The sequence below is a fragment of the Sapajus apella genome, unplaced genomic scaffold (assembly GCF_009761245.1).
Source record: "Sapajus apella isolate SASKATOON/1434 unplaced genomic scaffold, GSC_monkey_1.0 scaffold112, whole genome shotgun sequence".
Lineage (NCBI taxonomy): Eukaryota > Metazoa > Chordata > Mammalia > Primates > Cebidae > Sapajus > Sapajus apella.
This window is the reverse complement of record NW_022437052.1, coordinates 5,205,739-5,220,910: the sequence shown is the minus strand read 5'-3', so window position 1 is coordinate 5,220,910 and position 15,172 is coordinate 5,205,739. Positions and strand designations below refer to the sequence as shown.

The following is a 15,172-nucleotide window of genomic DNA, read 5'->3' as shown; positions in this document are numbered from 1 at the left end:
TTGGTCCTCCAAGTCATCTGGACATTAGGGCCAGGCAGGCCAGGTGGCAAGGCCAGGGGCTTATTGTGAAGGGGAAGGAACGCTGAAACTTTTCAAGGGGAGTGAGCCATGCCTGGCTTTTACTTTTAGAAGCATGTCCTCGCTGTAGCAGAAGATTGCTGCAGATGGAAAGTTTTAGCGGATGCCCCAAAGAAAGGCGAGTTTCTGTTGTTCGTGGTTGGACAAGACTTTTAACAAGAGTTGAATTTTGCACAGTGGTTTTTCAGCACCTGTGGAATGGTCCAATGATTCTCTCTTTCGTCTGTGAAGTGAATGATGTGATCTCGATGTCTACATGAGATGGCCTCATCTGTGGCTGGCAGTGTACGGAAATCTCTTGAAGCTGCGGGCAGCTTTCTGTTTTTTCCTCTACTTCGGAGATATTTCTGTAACACGGAAATATCTGTTCCTTGAATATTTGATAAATTGTCTGGCCTGGTTTCTGTTTTAGGGGTAAATATTAAACCACCGTTAGTTTCTCTAATGGCGATTGGTGTGCCCTTAGCTCCTTTTTTTTTCTCTTTTTCTTTTCTTTTTTTTTTGAGACAGGGTCTCACTCTGTCACCCAGGCTGGAGTGCAGTGGCATAATCATAGCTCACTGCAGCCCCAAACTCCTGGGTTCAGTGATCCTCCTGCTTCAGCCTTCCAAGTAGCTGGGACTGCAGGTACATACCACTACACACAGCTAATTTTTTTTTTTTTTTTTTTTTACTTCTTATAGAGATGGGTCTTGCTATGTTGCCCAGGCTGGTCTTGAACTCCTGGCCTCAAGTGGTCCTGCCATTTTGGCCTCCCAAAGCACTGGGATTATAGGTGTGAGTCACTATGCCTGGCCTAGTTCCATTTTCTAGTACAGAAAGTACTGGGACCGGAAGTGTTTCAGATTTCAGATTTTTCAGATTTTGGAATATTGGCACATACACACTGAGGCATCTGGGGTATAGAACCTAAGTCTGAACATAAAATTTATTTCTGTCTCATCTATATGTTATACACAGAAAAGGTAATTTGTTCACTATTTTTAATGATTTCATGCATGAAACAAGATGTTGACTGTGACCCATCACCTGAGGAGTTTTCCACCAGTGGCTTCGTGGCGCTCAAAAAGTTTCCAGTTTTGGAGTATTTTGAATTTTGGATTTTCAGATTAGAGATGCTCCTGTATTTCTTGAGTCAATTTTGGCAATTTGAATATTTCTTTAAAAATAACCATTCCAAACAATGAGAACACATGGACACAGGGAGGGGAGCATCACACACTGGGGTCTGTGCGGGGGGGAATAGGGGAGGGACAGTGGGGGTGGGTGGGGAGTTGGGGAGGGACAACATGGGGAGAAATGCCAGATATAGGTGACGGGGAGGAAGGCAGCAAACCACACTGCCATGTGTGTATCTATGCAACAATCTTACATGTTCTTCACATGTACCCCCAAACCTAAAATGCAATTAAAACAAGAGAGAAAAAAATTATGAGGAAAACAATGAGAAACTCCAAAAGGTCACAAAGGAAGACTTGAACCAATGGGAAGATGTGTCTGCCATATTTTTGGACAAAATGACACACAATCCTAACAAATACATCAGTTCTCCCCCCCCCAAAAAAAATAACCATTCCATTTGCATTATGGAATATGATGGTGTTGGGTGTGCCGTTCTCTGCGACTCTGTCAAAGTCTTTCTTACTTTATATCCCTTCTCAGCCCTAAGGGTACTAATTTTCTCTTTTCTCATTAACCTCACAAACTGGCTTCTGTGTCCTTTGAGGAGGTATCTTTGTTTCTTCATCAGCTCCATTTGGTTCTTCTTTGCACTGGTTTTTAGCTTGTTCTGTATGAATTTATGAATTTGTTCCTTCCTTATTTGGCCTGTTTTATTGTTCTTTTTCTAGTTTCTTTAACTGAAAGCTTGACTCGTTTCTTTTCTTCTTATTATTATTATTATTTGGCAGTCACGCCGTCACCAGGCTGGCGTGCAGTGGCAAGATCTCAGCTCACTGCAAACTCCACCTCCCGGGCTCAAGAGATTCTCCTGCCTCAGCCTCCGGAGTAGCTGGGACTGTAGGCACACACCTCCACGCCTGGCTAATTTTTGTATTTTTAGTAGAGATGGGGTTTCACCATGTTGGCCAGACGCTTCTCAAACTCTTGACCTCAAGTGATCCACCAGCCTCAGCCTCCCAAAGTGCTGAGATTACAGGCATAAGCCACCACACTGGCCTCATTTATTTTCAGCCATTATCATTTTCTAGTGAATGTGGTTGCCACTCCGAGCACCACCTTGGGGCGTCTTACAGATTTCGGCAGGTTCTGTTCTCATCTGTGTTTATTTAACACAGACTGTGATGTTCCTTTTGGTTTCCTTCAAATTACATATAACCCACAAATTGCATATGAGTGTTTTTATTTGTGATATTAATTTTCAGGTAGATATTTTTAAAGCCAGCTTTTGTTTTATTATTCCACTCTGTGTCTGTGAACACGCTGCAGACTGTGGGTGCCTATGTGCAGGTGCGTGTGTATGCAGACCCTGTGAACAGACTCTAGATTATCTGCCTTTTGGAATTTCTTGACATTTTTATGACCATCAGAATATGGTCAGCTCTTGTGGATACTCTGTGTCTATTAGAAAAAATGTAAATCCTGTATTCGAGAGATACAAAATAAAGTTAAGCTTTTAAATCATTTTATTCTTCTGTTTTTAGCTTCTTGATCTGTTGCTTTTAATTAAAACAAATGAGTTCTATTTTCAAAGACCCCTAAGGCTATGGGTGGGGGATAGATAGCTCAGGAGTCCAGCATGGAGCTGGCCCAGAAGTCTAGCAATGGGGCTGACTGGCTGGCTGGACAGAGATGGCACCGGAGGGACCAGCACGACCCTCCCCAGCCATCCTGTGTCCCTCAAACCCAGCCCAGCAAATGCAGAGCTCACATTTTCTCCTGCTAGAGGCTCTCCCAGCTCCCCTGTGAGGCCCAATAACCAGGCCCATTCCCCATCAGCACCTGCAGCCGAGGAGGGGCCTGGGGAAGGAGGAATACTATCCTGTTCTGGCTTCACTGGGCCAGGATTAGAATTGCACGTGGTGCAGCATCTGGCGCTCACTGGACGCTGGGTGAGGACAAGACGGCCCTCCTCCTCCTGCCACCCAGAACCCCAGCCTCCTCCCACCCCCAGCCCAGCTGTGACCCCCCCGCCCCCCCGCCCCAGGTTCCCAGAATAGCCTGCGGCCAGAGCTGTCCTGTGGTAAACAGTTCCGGAGCCTCCGGGTAGGTCTTGGATGAGTAATCCTTAGCAAAACATTGTGGGATCCAGAAAGGTGCAGGTGCCAGCCCTGAGCTGTGAGGCCCCTCCAGCACCCCCACCTGGACCTTCTGCTGGGCCACTCCAGGCCAGGTGTGGGTGGAGATGCAGGGGGATCTCCAGGTGCTCTCCTCTGTCCCACCCCAGGAAGGCATCCAGAAGGCTGAGACATTCCCCATCCATGTGGGAAGGAAAGCCCATCATCCTATAGCTGATGGGGCCACAGCAAGACGTGGGGGCCTCTGGGGGGAGGCAGGAGGCACATAAAGCCCTGTCTGCTCATGGACTGAGTACCCTCCGGCCACAGCTCCCAGGATGGCTTTCTCCTCCATGGAGGAGGAGAAACTTGATGTCCCAGCATCTCTTTCCCACACTGTCCACACCATCCTGTACCCACTTCGCGGATGAGCATTGCATGAGTTCCTTCAGTTCTGTTCCAATAGCCCCTATGCAGCCATTTAGACAGGCTTCTTTCTTGCTCCTCCTTACACGGGTGGCACCACTCTGCGCTTCCTCTCACACCTCGATATTTACCCATGGTGGCCTGTTTATCCTGGGAAAATCAGCGGTGGTTCCAGCCAGGCTGGCTGGCAGCTCAGGGCTCAGGCTTTGGCTCATCTGAAGAGCCCTGGGCTCCAACCAGGCTCAGAAGAGTGACTGCTGCCAGGTGACATTGGGACAGACAGCCTCTCTTGCTCTAAAGGGCAGGAGGTACTGTGGCTTCTTCCCCTGCCACGTCCCAGGGACCTGACAGGAACACTCAGCGACTCTGCCTCTGCCTCCTGTGTGGGGTCATGCTCTGCCTGGAAAGCTCCTCCTCCCTCCCTGGCCCATTGGGAAATCCCAGTATGTCTTCTGGCCAGTCCCAGCACCCCCAGGGTGGGACCCTGCACCCCCCAACTGCAGCCCCATCTCCCTCCTCCTGGTGGGGCAGCTGCCCAGCCTCGCCCAGCCCAGGCCTCCCCAGGCAGGTCTCCTTGGGGAAACCTGAGGAGACAGCTGCTATCCCCACTCTCCACGTGTCCTCAGAGAGCCCGTTCCAGACCCCAAGGTCCAGAGCTCAGGAACAGGTTCCTTCACTCGGGGATGGGAACAGAAAGTCGTCCTGCTCCCCTCCCCGGCCTCTGCCCCATTTTTCATTCGATTCTACGTAGAGCAGACCGGAATAGCCACCCAAAATATGCCTCTCTGGCATAAGCATTATTTTGAGCTGCTTATTTTGAGAAACTGCAGCTACAGGAAAAACTCTGAAAACAAGAGTGGAAGCTGCTCCTCCCTAAGAGAAAGTCACATCCGTACAGGAATCTGTACTCACCAGGATGCCTCCATCTCTGGGCCAGAAGGCCAGCTATTCTCACCAGATATGCTCATCCATGGAGAAGGCCTGCCCGCTGTTGTTTGGAGTAATTTCCTGTGCCCCTCCCCACACCTGTTTTCTTTGTTTGTGCGGAACATGGTATTTAAGCCTGAGCTCCAAGCCACGTCTTTGAGACGTACTCTGTCCCCTGAGTATCTCCCTCGCAGACCAAGGTATACATGCTATTAAGCTTCTGTTTGTTTTTCTCTTGTTATTTGTCTTTCGATATAGGCGTCTGTCCCAACTAAAGCCTAGGAAGGGTGCAAAGAGAATTACTTTTCCACCCTCTGGCACAAAGCTTCCCCCAGGAATCCTCCCTGCCTCCAGCTGCACCAAGACTTTCAATTAAGAGCACTAGTACCCTCCTGGCGTCTCGGGGTGGGGGGGATGGCCTGGTCCTCAGCCCTCTGGTTTTCTGAACCCCCCCATTCCTGGGGAGCCCATCTGTCCCATGGCTTTGCACACTGAGGCCTCGCAATCCACAAGCAGTTTCCTCATTCCCAGCACATCCAAGATAGCGGCTTCTTTCCTGGGGCTCTGGCTGGACCTCCCTACATCCTCACCGCACAGCAGCCCTCCCTGCCCGGCCTTTGGCCCTCCTTAGACCCACCCAGCTGGTCCCTAGGTGAGGCTCCCCCAACCTAAGGCCCGAGGCTGTTTCTGTCTCCAGCCCTCCCACAGCCCCTCTCACTTGGGACACAGCCCACAGCCTGGCCCCACCTGTAGACCTCACAGAGGCCACCTGGCTGCTCACTCAATGCCCACTCACAGGCCTTCTCTCCCCACAGAGGGTCAACATGCCTCTACCCCAGGCCTTGGCATTTCCAGGGGCTCAGCCCACGGGTACAAGCTTCTATGCAAAGTCATGCCCAGGGGCCTTCCCGGACCACACAGTCTAAGACAGCAATCCCCTCACACCCAGAACAGACACCAACCCCTGCCATGTCTAGTCTCCTCATTCCCGTCACCACCTGTTGTTCACCTTGGCTAACTGGCGCTCCAGCCCCTTTGAAAGAAGGAAGCCCTCAGGGCCACACCCTGGTCTCTGATGGGGCCGTGTTTCCTCTCCATGAGTATCCCCGCCGGCATGACAGCCATCCTGGCCCAGTGGGGCCTCGGCCTCTGCGCAAGGGAGGGCTCAGGGAGGCTCAGGGCCTGTGTATGGCTGTGTGTGTGCCTATGTGTGTGGCTGTGTGTGTGTCTATGTGTGTAGCTGTGTGTCTATATGTGACTATGTGTGTGTCTGTGTATCTATGTGTGTATCTGAATGTGTATGTAACTGTCCATGTATCTATGTGCATATCTGTCCGTGTCTGTGTGTATAACCAGGTATCCGTGTCAATGTGTATCTATGTGTTTGTGTGTATATGTGTGTCTGCGTGTATATGTGTGTGTGTGTGTATATTTGTGTCTGTGTACATCTCTGTGTACCTGTGTCTGTGTATATCTATGTGTGTATTGGTGTCGGTGTGTCTGTGTGTATATCTGTGTCTGTGTGTATATCTGTGTCTGTGTGTATACATGTGTTTGTGTGTATATCTGTGCCTGTGTCTGTGACTGTGTCTGTGTATCTCCGTGTACCTGTTTCTGTGTATACCTATGGGTGTATCTGTGTCTATATGTGTGTCTGTGTGTATATGTGTCTGTGTGTCTGTGACTGTGTGTCTGTGCATATCTCCGTGTACCTGTGTCTATGTATCTGTGTCTGTATGTGTCTGTGTATACATGTGTCTGTGTGTATACCTGTGACTGTGTCTGTGTATATCTGTGTATCTGTGTCTGTATGTGTGTGTGTATATCTGTGTCTGTGTGTATACATGTGTCTGTGTGTATATCTGTGTCTGTGTGTCTGTGACTGTGTGTCTGTGTATATCTCTGTGTACCTGTGTCTGTGTATATCTCTGTGTGTATCTGTGTCTGTGTGTCTGTGTCTGTGTGTATACATGTCTGTGTGTATATCTGTGTCTGTGTATATCTCCATGTACCTGTGTCTGTGTATATATCTGTGTCTGTGCGTCTGTGTATGTGTGTATCTGTGTCTGTGTGTACATATATGTATCTGTGTGTATATATGTGAGTCTGTGTGTATATGTGTCTGTGTATATATGTATATATCTGTGTCTGCATGCCTGTGTCTGTGTATATCTATATGTGTATTGGTGTGTGTGTGTGTCCATGTGTATTGATCTGTGTCTATGTGTGCATCTATTTATATCTGTGTGTGTGTCTTTGTGTGTCTATACATGTCTATGTATATATTTGTGTGTCCATGTGTGTATTGTATGTCCATGTGTCTACATGTGTCTGTGTCTATGTATCTGTGTCTGTATGTATATCTGTGTCTATATGTATGTCCATGTCTATCCATGTGTCATGTGTGTATCTGTGTGTGTCCATGTTCATGCATGTGTGTCTATATATCTGTCTACGCATGTCATCTGTGTGTCTATGTGAGCCATCTGTGTGTCTATATATGTATCATCTGTGTCTACGTGTCCACATGTATCTGTGTATGTTTCTGTATGTATCAATGTGTGTATCTATGTGTGTATCTGTATGTCTATGTGCATATCATCTGTGTGTGGTGTGTCCACGTGTCTGTATTTCTGTATCTATGTGTGTATGTGTCTATATATCTGTGTCTGTGTGTATCATGTGTGTCCACGTGTCCGTGTGTTTCTGCATGCATCTATGTTATCTGTGTGTATCTATGTATCTGTGTCCATGTGCACCTCATGTGTGTGTATCTGCGTGTGTCTGTTTTCTCTTTGTGGTGTCCATGAGCGGGCTGATGGAACCACCAAATTCCTCCTCAGAGCCCAGTAAAGGCACCAGGCAGAAGGGTCTTGCAGAGGCTGGCCACTCTCTCCTCACTCCTGATTGGGGCCCTGTCTTCTGACTTTTGTCACGCACCGTTGCAGCCTGTGGACGCCTGGTCCCCACTTGGAGTAGGGCTTGTGGTCCCTCCTCTGAGAGCCTGCTCTGTGCCTGGCCCCAGGCGGAACTGTGAACAAGGCTCCTGTCTTACTGGAGTGTTTGTATTTTGGGAAGATAAACAATAAACAGGAGCAGAAGAAAGTGTCTTCAGACCACAGCAGGTGCTGTTAGGAAGACAGAGGCACAGCAGAGAGGGGTGCTTCCGGATGATCTGGAGAGGTAGAGGCCACTGTTGTAAGGGGGCGACAGAGGAGGTGAAGCAGGAGCCTGTGCAAGGGAGCCGTCCAGGGGTGCACACGGGTCCAGAGAGCAGCCACACTCCCAGAGAACCACTCCAGGGGTGAGGTGGGAGGGGAGAGGCATGGGGTTCAAAGAGCAGCCGGGCTCTCAAAGAACCCACTCTGGGGAACTTGGGGGGCTGGAGGGGAATGAAAGTAAGTTCCCAGGGAGCCTCCATGAGGCCCCCACACCGAGTGATTGTGTTCCATGGCATCTAATCACCTCCATGTCTGCCCCGAGACACTGGCCACAGCTCTGCATCGAGGTCCTGCAGACCACGGGAGAGACGTATGGAGTGGGGGAGGCCAGGAGCCTACAGAACCCCAAATCCAAGGGAGACACTTGCTGGGCTGGGAGAACACAGGCCAAGACACAGCTCCTTCCTGCTGCAGGCATCTGTCCCTGCTGTCCCCTTCCTTGGGACTCTCTCTGCACGCTGGACTTTCCTCCTCACCCTCCTTGGCCTCTCTTGGTGACCCTGTCTACACACAGATGTGCTGTCCATGTGAGTGGAAGGAAGGATGAGGTCCACTCACAGGGGTGAAGCTGTCTCCCCGTCGGTGGCCACTTCCAGGTCACACCGACCTTCACTCTGGTCTCTGCCCCCCACAACACAGCCTCCAGTCCAGCTCCTGGTGGGCCGCACTGAGCCCTTCACTGGCTTCAGATGGCCCAAGAGCCATGGATTCCACTGACTAGCTGGCGAGAACAACTCCTCCACTTATAAGTATCTAGTGGGTGCCAGGCATTAGGCCAGGCACGGAGATGAGTGAGTCCTCAGGAACACTGGGTTCAACGTCCATAATTCACATAAGAGGAAACTGAGGCTCAGACAGGCCCATGAAGGCCCAGGTACCAGACAGTGAGTAAAAGAGAGGAGGGGCCCAGGCCCTGCTCCCAGCCCGCCTACCTGGGCTTCTGGAGAGGCTGCTGGCCTGCCTGGGAATCTCGGCACTGGGGTAGCAGCCAGCTTGGGGGACAGGGAGTGTGGGCTCCTCGCACACACTTACCTCCCTGACTAGGATCTTAGGCTGACATCCACATTAACTCAGATTTCCTACTGGGGGAAGGAGGCCCAGAAGCTGCTGGCCACAGAAGCCACGTTGTACAGGCACCGCTCCCTTGGGTGTGGGTGACAAATGAGATGCACTCGCGTGCACACACACATGCACACACAAACCCCCCACACACACACACACTCGCGCGTGCGCGCGACTGCACTCACGTACCCTGTCCCTAGGAGTAGGGAGGCGCCCCCAGCACACCAGACCCTCTCATCGCCCCCAGCGTGCCTGGTGCGGCGGGAGGGTTAAGTCGGGCGCGTCCGCGGGTGGGTGCGTGGGGGCTCCGCCTCCCGGGGGGGCCCCTGGGTCTATGCCCAGTCGCTCCTCCGGCCTCTCCTGCGGCCGCCTCCGCCTCCTCCTGGCCGAGACGGGGGTGGGGCGCGGGGTCGCTGCCCGGCGGGGAGCTCATCCGGCGGCGCAGACGCCCAGCGGCTCCTGGGAGGGACTTGGCCTGGGCTCCCGCCCGGGCTCCTCAGGGGAGGGGCCGAGAGGCTGCAGCTGGCGGCGGCGCGGCCCCTGGCAGAGAAGGCGGTCCCGGGGCGGGGAAGGGCGTCCCGGGGCGGGGAAAGGGGTCCCAGGCCGGAGCGCCCCTCTCTGCTGCAGCCGCTTGCATGCCCAGACCCGGGCGCGCCCCCCCCCCGCCCGCCCGCAGGTCCCTGCCGCTGTTCTCTGCAAAGCGCGGGAAGAAGGCGCCCTCTCCTTAGCGAGCCAGGAGCTGCAGAGACGTCGCGGGGCGCGGCCGAGGGAGGAGGAAGGAGAAGAGCGCCGCCGGCCCGGGCCCAGCGGTGACTCGTGGGGCCGCGGCTCCGCCAATCTGTGGGCGCTGACGCGGGGGGCGGCTCCGCGGCGCTCCGATATCTGCCCGCCCGGGGCGTGGGGCGCTACAGCTTCGGCCGTGCGGGAGTTGCGCTCGGGGCAGCCGCTGCACCTGCCCGGGACCCCCGGCCGCCCCCGCGCCCACCTCCTCCGCCCTCCGCCCTCCAGCCCCGGTGTTCCGGGCGCCGCGCGAGAGCAGAGCCCTGCCCGGAGGAGACGCCCCTTCCCCGCCTGCCTGCCCGGCCCACGGAGCTCGCGGGGAGGACCGCGCTGTGGACCCGGATGGACCCGCGCGCCCGATGAGCCCCGCGCCGGCCGCTGCGAGCGCCGAGCCTCCCCCCGCCGCGGCCCCCGCCGCGGCCCCCGCCGCCCCCCGCGCGCCCGGATCCGCGGAACAGGGCCCACGGGCTCCCCGGCTGAGGGCGCGGCCGCTCCGGAGAGGCCGAGCGGGGACGGCCCTGGGATGGCGCGGGAAGCCGGCGCCTCGGCGGCGGGCGCCCCGCACGTCGTCCGGGCCCGGTGACAGTCCCGGCGCTGGTAGCCGCCCGGCGCCGATGGACCTTGACCCGCGAGGCGGCGCCGCGCTCGTGCCCAGCTGCAGCTAGAGGGGCGCGGGCGGAACGCGTTCTAGGCCCGGGAGCGCCAGCCCGCTTGCGCGGCCGCGAAGATGATCCTGGTGCGCCGGTTCCGCGTGCTCATCCTGATGGTGTTCCTGGTGGCCTGCGCGCTGCACATCGCACTGGACCTGCTGCCCAGGCTGGAGCGGCGGGGCGCGCGGCCCTCGGGGGAGCCCGGCTGCTCGTGCGCTCAGCCCGCCGGGGAGGTGGCCGCGCCCGGCTGGGCCCAGACTCGGGGCCGCGCCGGGGAGCCCCCCGCCTCCGCCTCTGCCGCCTCCGCCGCGGGCTGGCCCAACAAGCACACGCTGCGCATCCTGCAGGACTTCAGCTCCGACCCCTCCTCCAACCTCTCTTCCCACTCGCTGGAGAAGCTGCAGCCTGCTGCCGAGCCGGCAGAGCGCGCCTTGCGTGGGCGGGACCCCGGCGCGCTGAAACCCCGCGACCCCGCGCACCGGCCGCTGCTCCGCGACCCCGGTCCGCGTCGCTCGGAGCCGCCTCCCGGCCCCGGCGGGGACAGCCCCCTCTTGGCCAGGCTGTTCGAGCACCCGCTGTACCAGGTGTTAGTCCCGCAGCTCACGGAGGACGACGTCCTGTTTAACGTGAACAGCGACACCAGGCTCAGCCCCAAGGCGGCGGAGAACCCGGACTGGTGAGTAGGGGCGGGCAGGTGCCCACTCCAAGGGAGCGGTGAGCCCAGGCACGGTGTGGAGAGGTTCAGGGGCCCCCAGAGGGCCATTCCCCACCCCATGAAAGAGGCCAGGCAGGGAGTGTGGTGCAGGACGCAGCTCTACCTCAGGGCACTGCCTTTGTCTCCAGGATGACCTCCTCCTCGGGAGGGGCTGCCTGGTGGTCTGGGAGCTGTGCCCTGTGGCTGCTGGTGAGGAAGACAGATCCTGCTTCCTATAGAGCGAGTCCTGGCCAGCCCTGGCCACGAGCTTGGGAAATGGGGTCAGACAATGAATGAATGAGTTGTCGAGGGAAGAGGAACCGCCTTTCCCTGGGAGGGGGCCAGCCTGCTGTTAATCTTGCAGGCACTTGGCGAGGGTGTCCTGGGTGGGCACCCTGGAAAAGGCCTGGATGTGCCTATTGAGTCTTTTAAAACCAGTGGCTGGAGCAGAATTATCAGAGGGACTTGCTGGCAGCCATGAGGTGCAACAAAGGGGTCCACCCAGTAAAGGCAGCTGCAAAGGGATGATAGCTCTGTAAAGTGTGAGAAGCTGGGCCAGGAACGTCTCTTTAAACAGTCCTGGCTAAGCCCTTTCCCCACCCCCGGGCCCTTCCCTCCACCACACAGATCAAAACAAGCAGATGCTGCAACCCAAGGCAGTGGAAGATTAACCACAGCAAGGCCAGAATCAGTAACTACCTGCAGAAGGTTACCTAAGCAGCAGAGGGGAGACCAGGCTTCCAAAAGATCTCGCTGAAAGTCCCCTCTCCCCTGAAATGTGACCAGGCCTGGTGTCTTCTGTCTAAACACACTGGCTGTTTGGAAGCCTCCGAGCCTTGCCTGAAATGCTCGGAAACTTGAGAACCAGAGCAGCAGCCTAGGCTGTGGCTTTGGGCTGGGAGAGACGGCCACCCAGAGCAGCGAGTGGCCAGGGAGGTGGACCCTAGCCCGCCCTCGTGTCCACCGCAGGACAGAGCCAGGGCAGAAACCACCTCTGCCTTAGTTGAATTTGAGCTAGGACAAGTTCTCCGTTTCCCTGCAACCCAGCAGGCAGACAGAGCCTGTCCTTCCTCTAGAATGCTCCCTTAACCCCAGAGATGAGAGGACAGGCCACGTGGGTGGCGGGTCCTCCATAGGAGCCTGGGATAGAGAGAATGCTGCCTCTTTCCTCTCTCCCCACCCAAGGCTGCTCTCATTAAAATCAAATTTAGCCTCTTGCATCATTCTGCCCCTGGTTGTTGGAACAAAAGCAGAGAGCCGGGAAAGATCGGGACAGACTGGGCGTGTCTGTGATTTTCATGCAGCCCATGGTCAACTATTCTGGGGAGGGCCATCAACCCCTCGCACCCCCAGCTGACATCATTGTTGGGCCATTTTGGTGACCCTGGGACAGACGTGGCGGAGATGGCAGGGCAGCACTGATGCCCTGGGATTAGTCTTGCTGTAGTTATAGCTGTCTGTGGCGTCTCTAGAGGGTGAATAAGAATTACAGGCCTTTTGCTGTGTTATTAGTTGGCGGAAGAGCAGCCACAGAAAAAAGTGCAGGCTTTGCAGGGCCTTCTTTAAGCAGAGGCACCTTCGATAAATCTGCACTTACTTGAACCCAAAGTTAAAAACCTCGTTGTCGGGGGCCACTCCCCTGTCATCCGGCTCACAGGCCTGTTCTTTCTGTGTTGACGTTCATTCATCCTCACTGCGCCCTGCAGGCCGCACGCAGGTGCTGAAGGTGCAGAATTCCTGTCCACCGGGGAGGCGGCCGTGGACTCCTATCCCAACTGGCTCAAATTCCACATTGGCATCAACCGGTACGAACTGTACTCCAGACACAACCCAGCCATAGAGGCCCTGCTGCACGACCTCAGCTCCCAGAGGATCACCAGTGTGGGTAGGTGTCCTTGGGTGCACTCGAGGGCCGTCTGTTTGCTGGCTGGGGCTGGCGTCAGGGTGCCGGGGCAGGTTCTGCAGTAGAGAAGTTGCTCATTACTGCAGCATTACCTTCTGCGGTGATCTGCATGGGCAGCCAGGAGGGTCAGAGGCCTCGAGTCTCCTGTGCTGCCACACTGGATGTGCTCCTGATCTGCTACACAATGAGCAGGGAGACTCCTTGACAGCCCATCTGCTACGCTCTGCCTCCTCACCTGGGTGGTCCCGGGGGTGCCAACTGGATGACAGCGTCCTTCCCTCCTGGATAGAGGAATAGAGGGGCATCCTTGGTGGCAGTGACCCCTCCACCAAGAGTCCGTGCGCGGGGCTCCCCTGCTTTTCTGCACACGACCCTGCCTGGGTGGAGAGACAGTCCAGAGCCTGCTTCTTGTGGTTTTGAAGCCAACTTCCATCAGAGCTCAGTAAGGCACTGTACAGTTTCATACTGAGGAGGAGTGTGCAGGCCTCAGGATGAAGGCCTGGGACTCCCGGATGGGGGAATTTGAAGGCAACATCTCCAGGTACTTTGGGATCTGCTGAATTGGACAGAAAAAGTCCATCCAGTTGCTAATTTCAGGAAAATGTGCCACTGCAGTTTCTGAGCATGGAGGTTTGGTGCCATGTTCTCAGCTTGTAGGCAATTGTTTGTGAAGGTCCCATTTGTCACCAGTGTTTGAGAGGCAGTGAGGGTGGGGCTGAGGCCCTTTGCTGGGAGCAGCTGCTCCTAGGGGCTGCAGGGAGTGGGCCTGGGTGCGCACAGCCGTGGGCGGATGTGGAGGCTGTGAGAGCCTGAAGGCAGGCCTTTGCACTGTGTGATGAGGCTGGCAGTCCCAGCTCTTAGCTTCACGTGTGTCTCGGAAGTAATTCTGGTGCCGAAAGGGTCCCAGAATCCTGGAAGTCGGTCCAGTCGCTGCCATAGGAATTAGGTGTTTCCTGTCAGGCCAGCCAGGTAGGCTCTCCAGAGCTCTTCAGAGGCTGTTTCTGGCTGTCTCTGCTGGGTGCTGAGTTGTTTGCTGGGCACTCACCCACTCATGGGAATACGGAACTTGCAGCTTTCTCCCCACCACATGATCAGCTCACCTCATAAAAGAAATCAGCTGGACACACTGGGTGTCCTCTTCCCTCCATACTGCGTGGGAGGAATCCGAACACCTTCCCCTCCCTCAAGCCCCCCTCCGTCAAAGCTCTGCCTTTCTCCTGTCCCTGCAGGGGTCTGGGGTCTTCGAACTGTGCTGGGGAACAGTCCTGCAGACAGCCACAGCCAGAATGTCCCTTCTGCCCCTTAGAGTAAGCATGGCCATTAAGGAAATACCCGACCAACTTGGTGCATTCCGCAGATTTTACTGGGTACCTCCTGCATTTCAGGCCCCCTTTCTGAGTGGTAGGCGATGAGGATGAGCTCAGCCTCAATGAGATCTGCTGCCTCTGTGGACCTGACAGCCCCACGAGGACAGGACACACATGCAGTGCCCAATCCTGAGGAGGAATGAGCACTTGAGGGCCACGCACACAGCCAGGGCATGTGGAAAGGAGAGAGCTCCACTGGAGGGCTGAGGAGACCTTCCACAGGGCCCTTTGGGCAGCTCGCCTTCCAAGTGGGGTCTGTCTCTGCAGGGAGAGAAATGCGAAAGCATTGCACAGGCAGCCAGGGTTTTTGGGAGGTGTAGCACTCGCCTTCGGAGCTTCCCATGCCGCTGTCTGTGTGAGTTTCTCTCCAGCTCATTTTCCCCATCTGCCCAGTGGGGTCTTGCTGCATGGGATCGATGCAAGGATAGGCAGAGGTAGTGCATGTGAGCAAGCGTGTGAACTGTTAACAGTGGTTTCTGTGTGGGTTTCCACAACAGCCCCCTCGTGTGCACAGGCAGGGTCTGAGCAGAGAGAGGGAGGGCTCTGTGATTCCAAAAGCCACCAGGCCCTTGGCAGGCACTGCAGCTCACCACACATCCCTCAGAGACCGGTTGGCTTTCCAACACCAACGCTGCAATGCTGTAGGAGTTCTGTGCCCAGGAGCTCCTAGAGCAGCCTCAGGAAAGCGCAGAGCCTCCTGGGACCTTGGGCAGCTTTGCCCAACTTAGCAGTCCTCTGTCCATCTGGGCAGGCTGGCCTCAGGTCACTGCCACCCCCTTGGGTCCGACTGTCCCAGGGCAGTGGTGCCTCAGCTGCCTGACATTGCAG

The 15,172-nt window shown here is 55.6% G+C and overlaps 1 protein-coding gene across 1 annotated transcript in view; it reads left to right on the top strand.

Annotated features, from left to right (window-relative positions):
• The first annotated feature begins 10,219 nt into the window (after window positions 1–10,219).
• Window positions 10,220–15,172, top strand: part of FAM20C (FAM20C golgi associated secretory pathway kinase) — a 59,791-nt gene continuing 54,838 nt past the window's right edge. Inside the window, exons 1-2 of the mRNA XM_032259915.1 lie at window positions 10,220–11,056; window positions 12,781–12,959. Coding sequence (XP_032115806.1) covers window positions 10,458–11,056; window positions 12,781–12,959 — 778 coding nt within the window. The 5' untranslated portion in view covers window positions 10,220–10,457. The remainder of the gene's footprint in view (window positions 11,057–12,780; window positions 12,960–15,172) is intronic.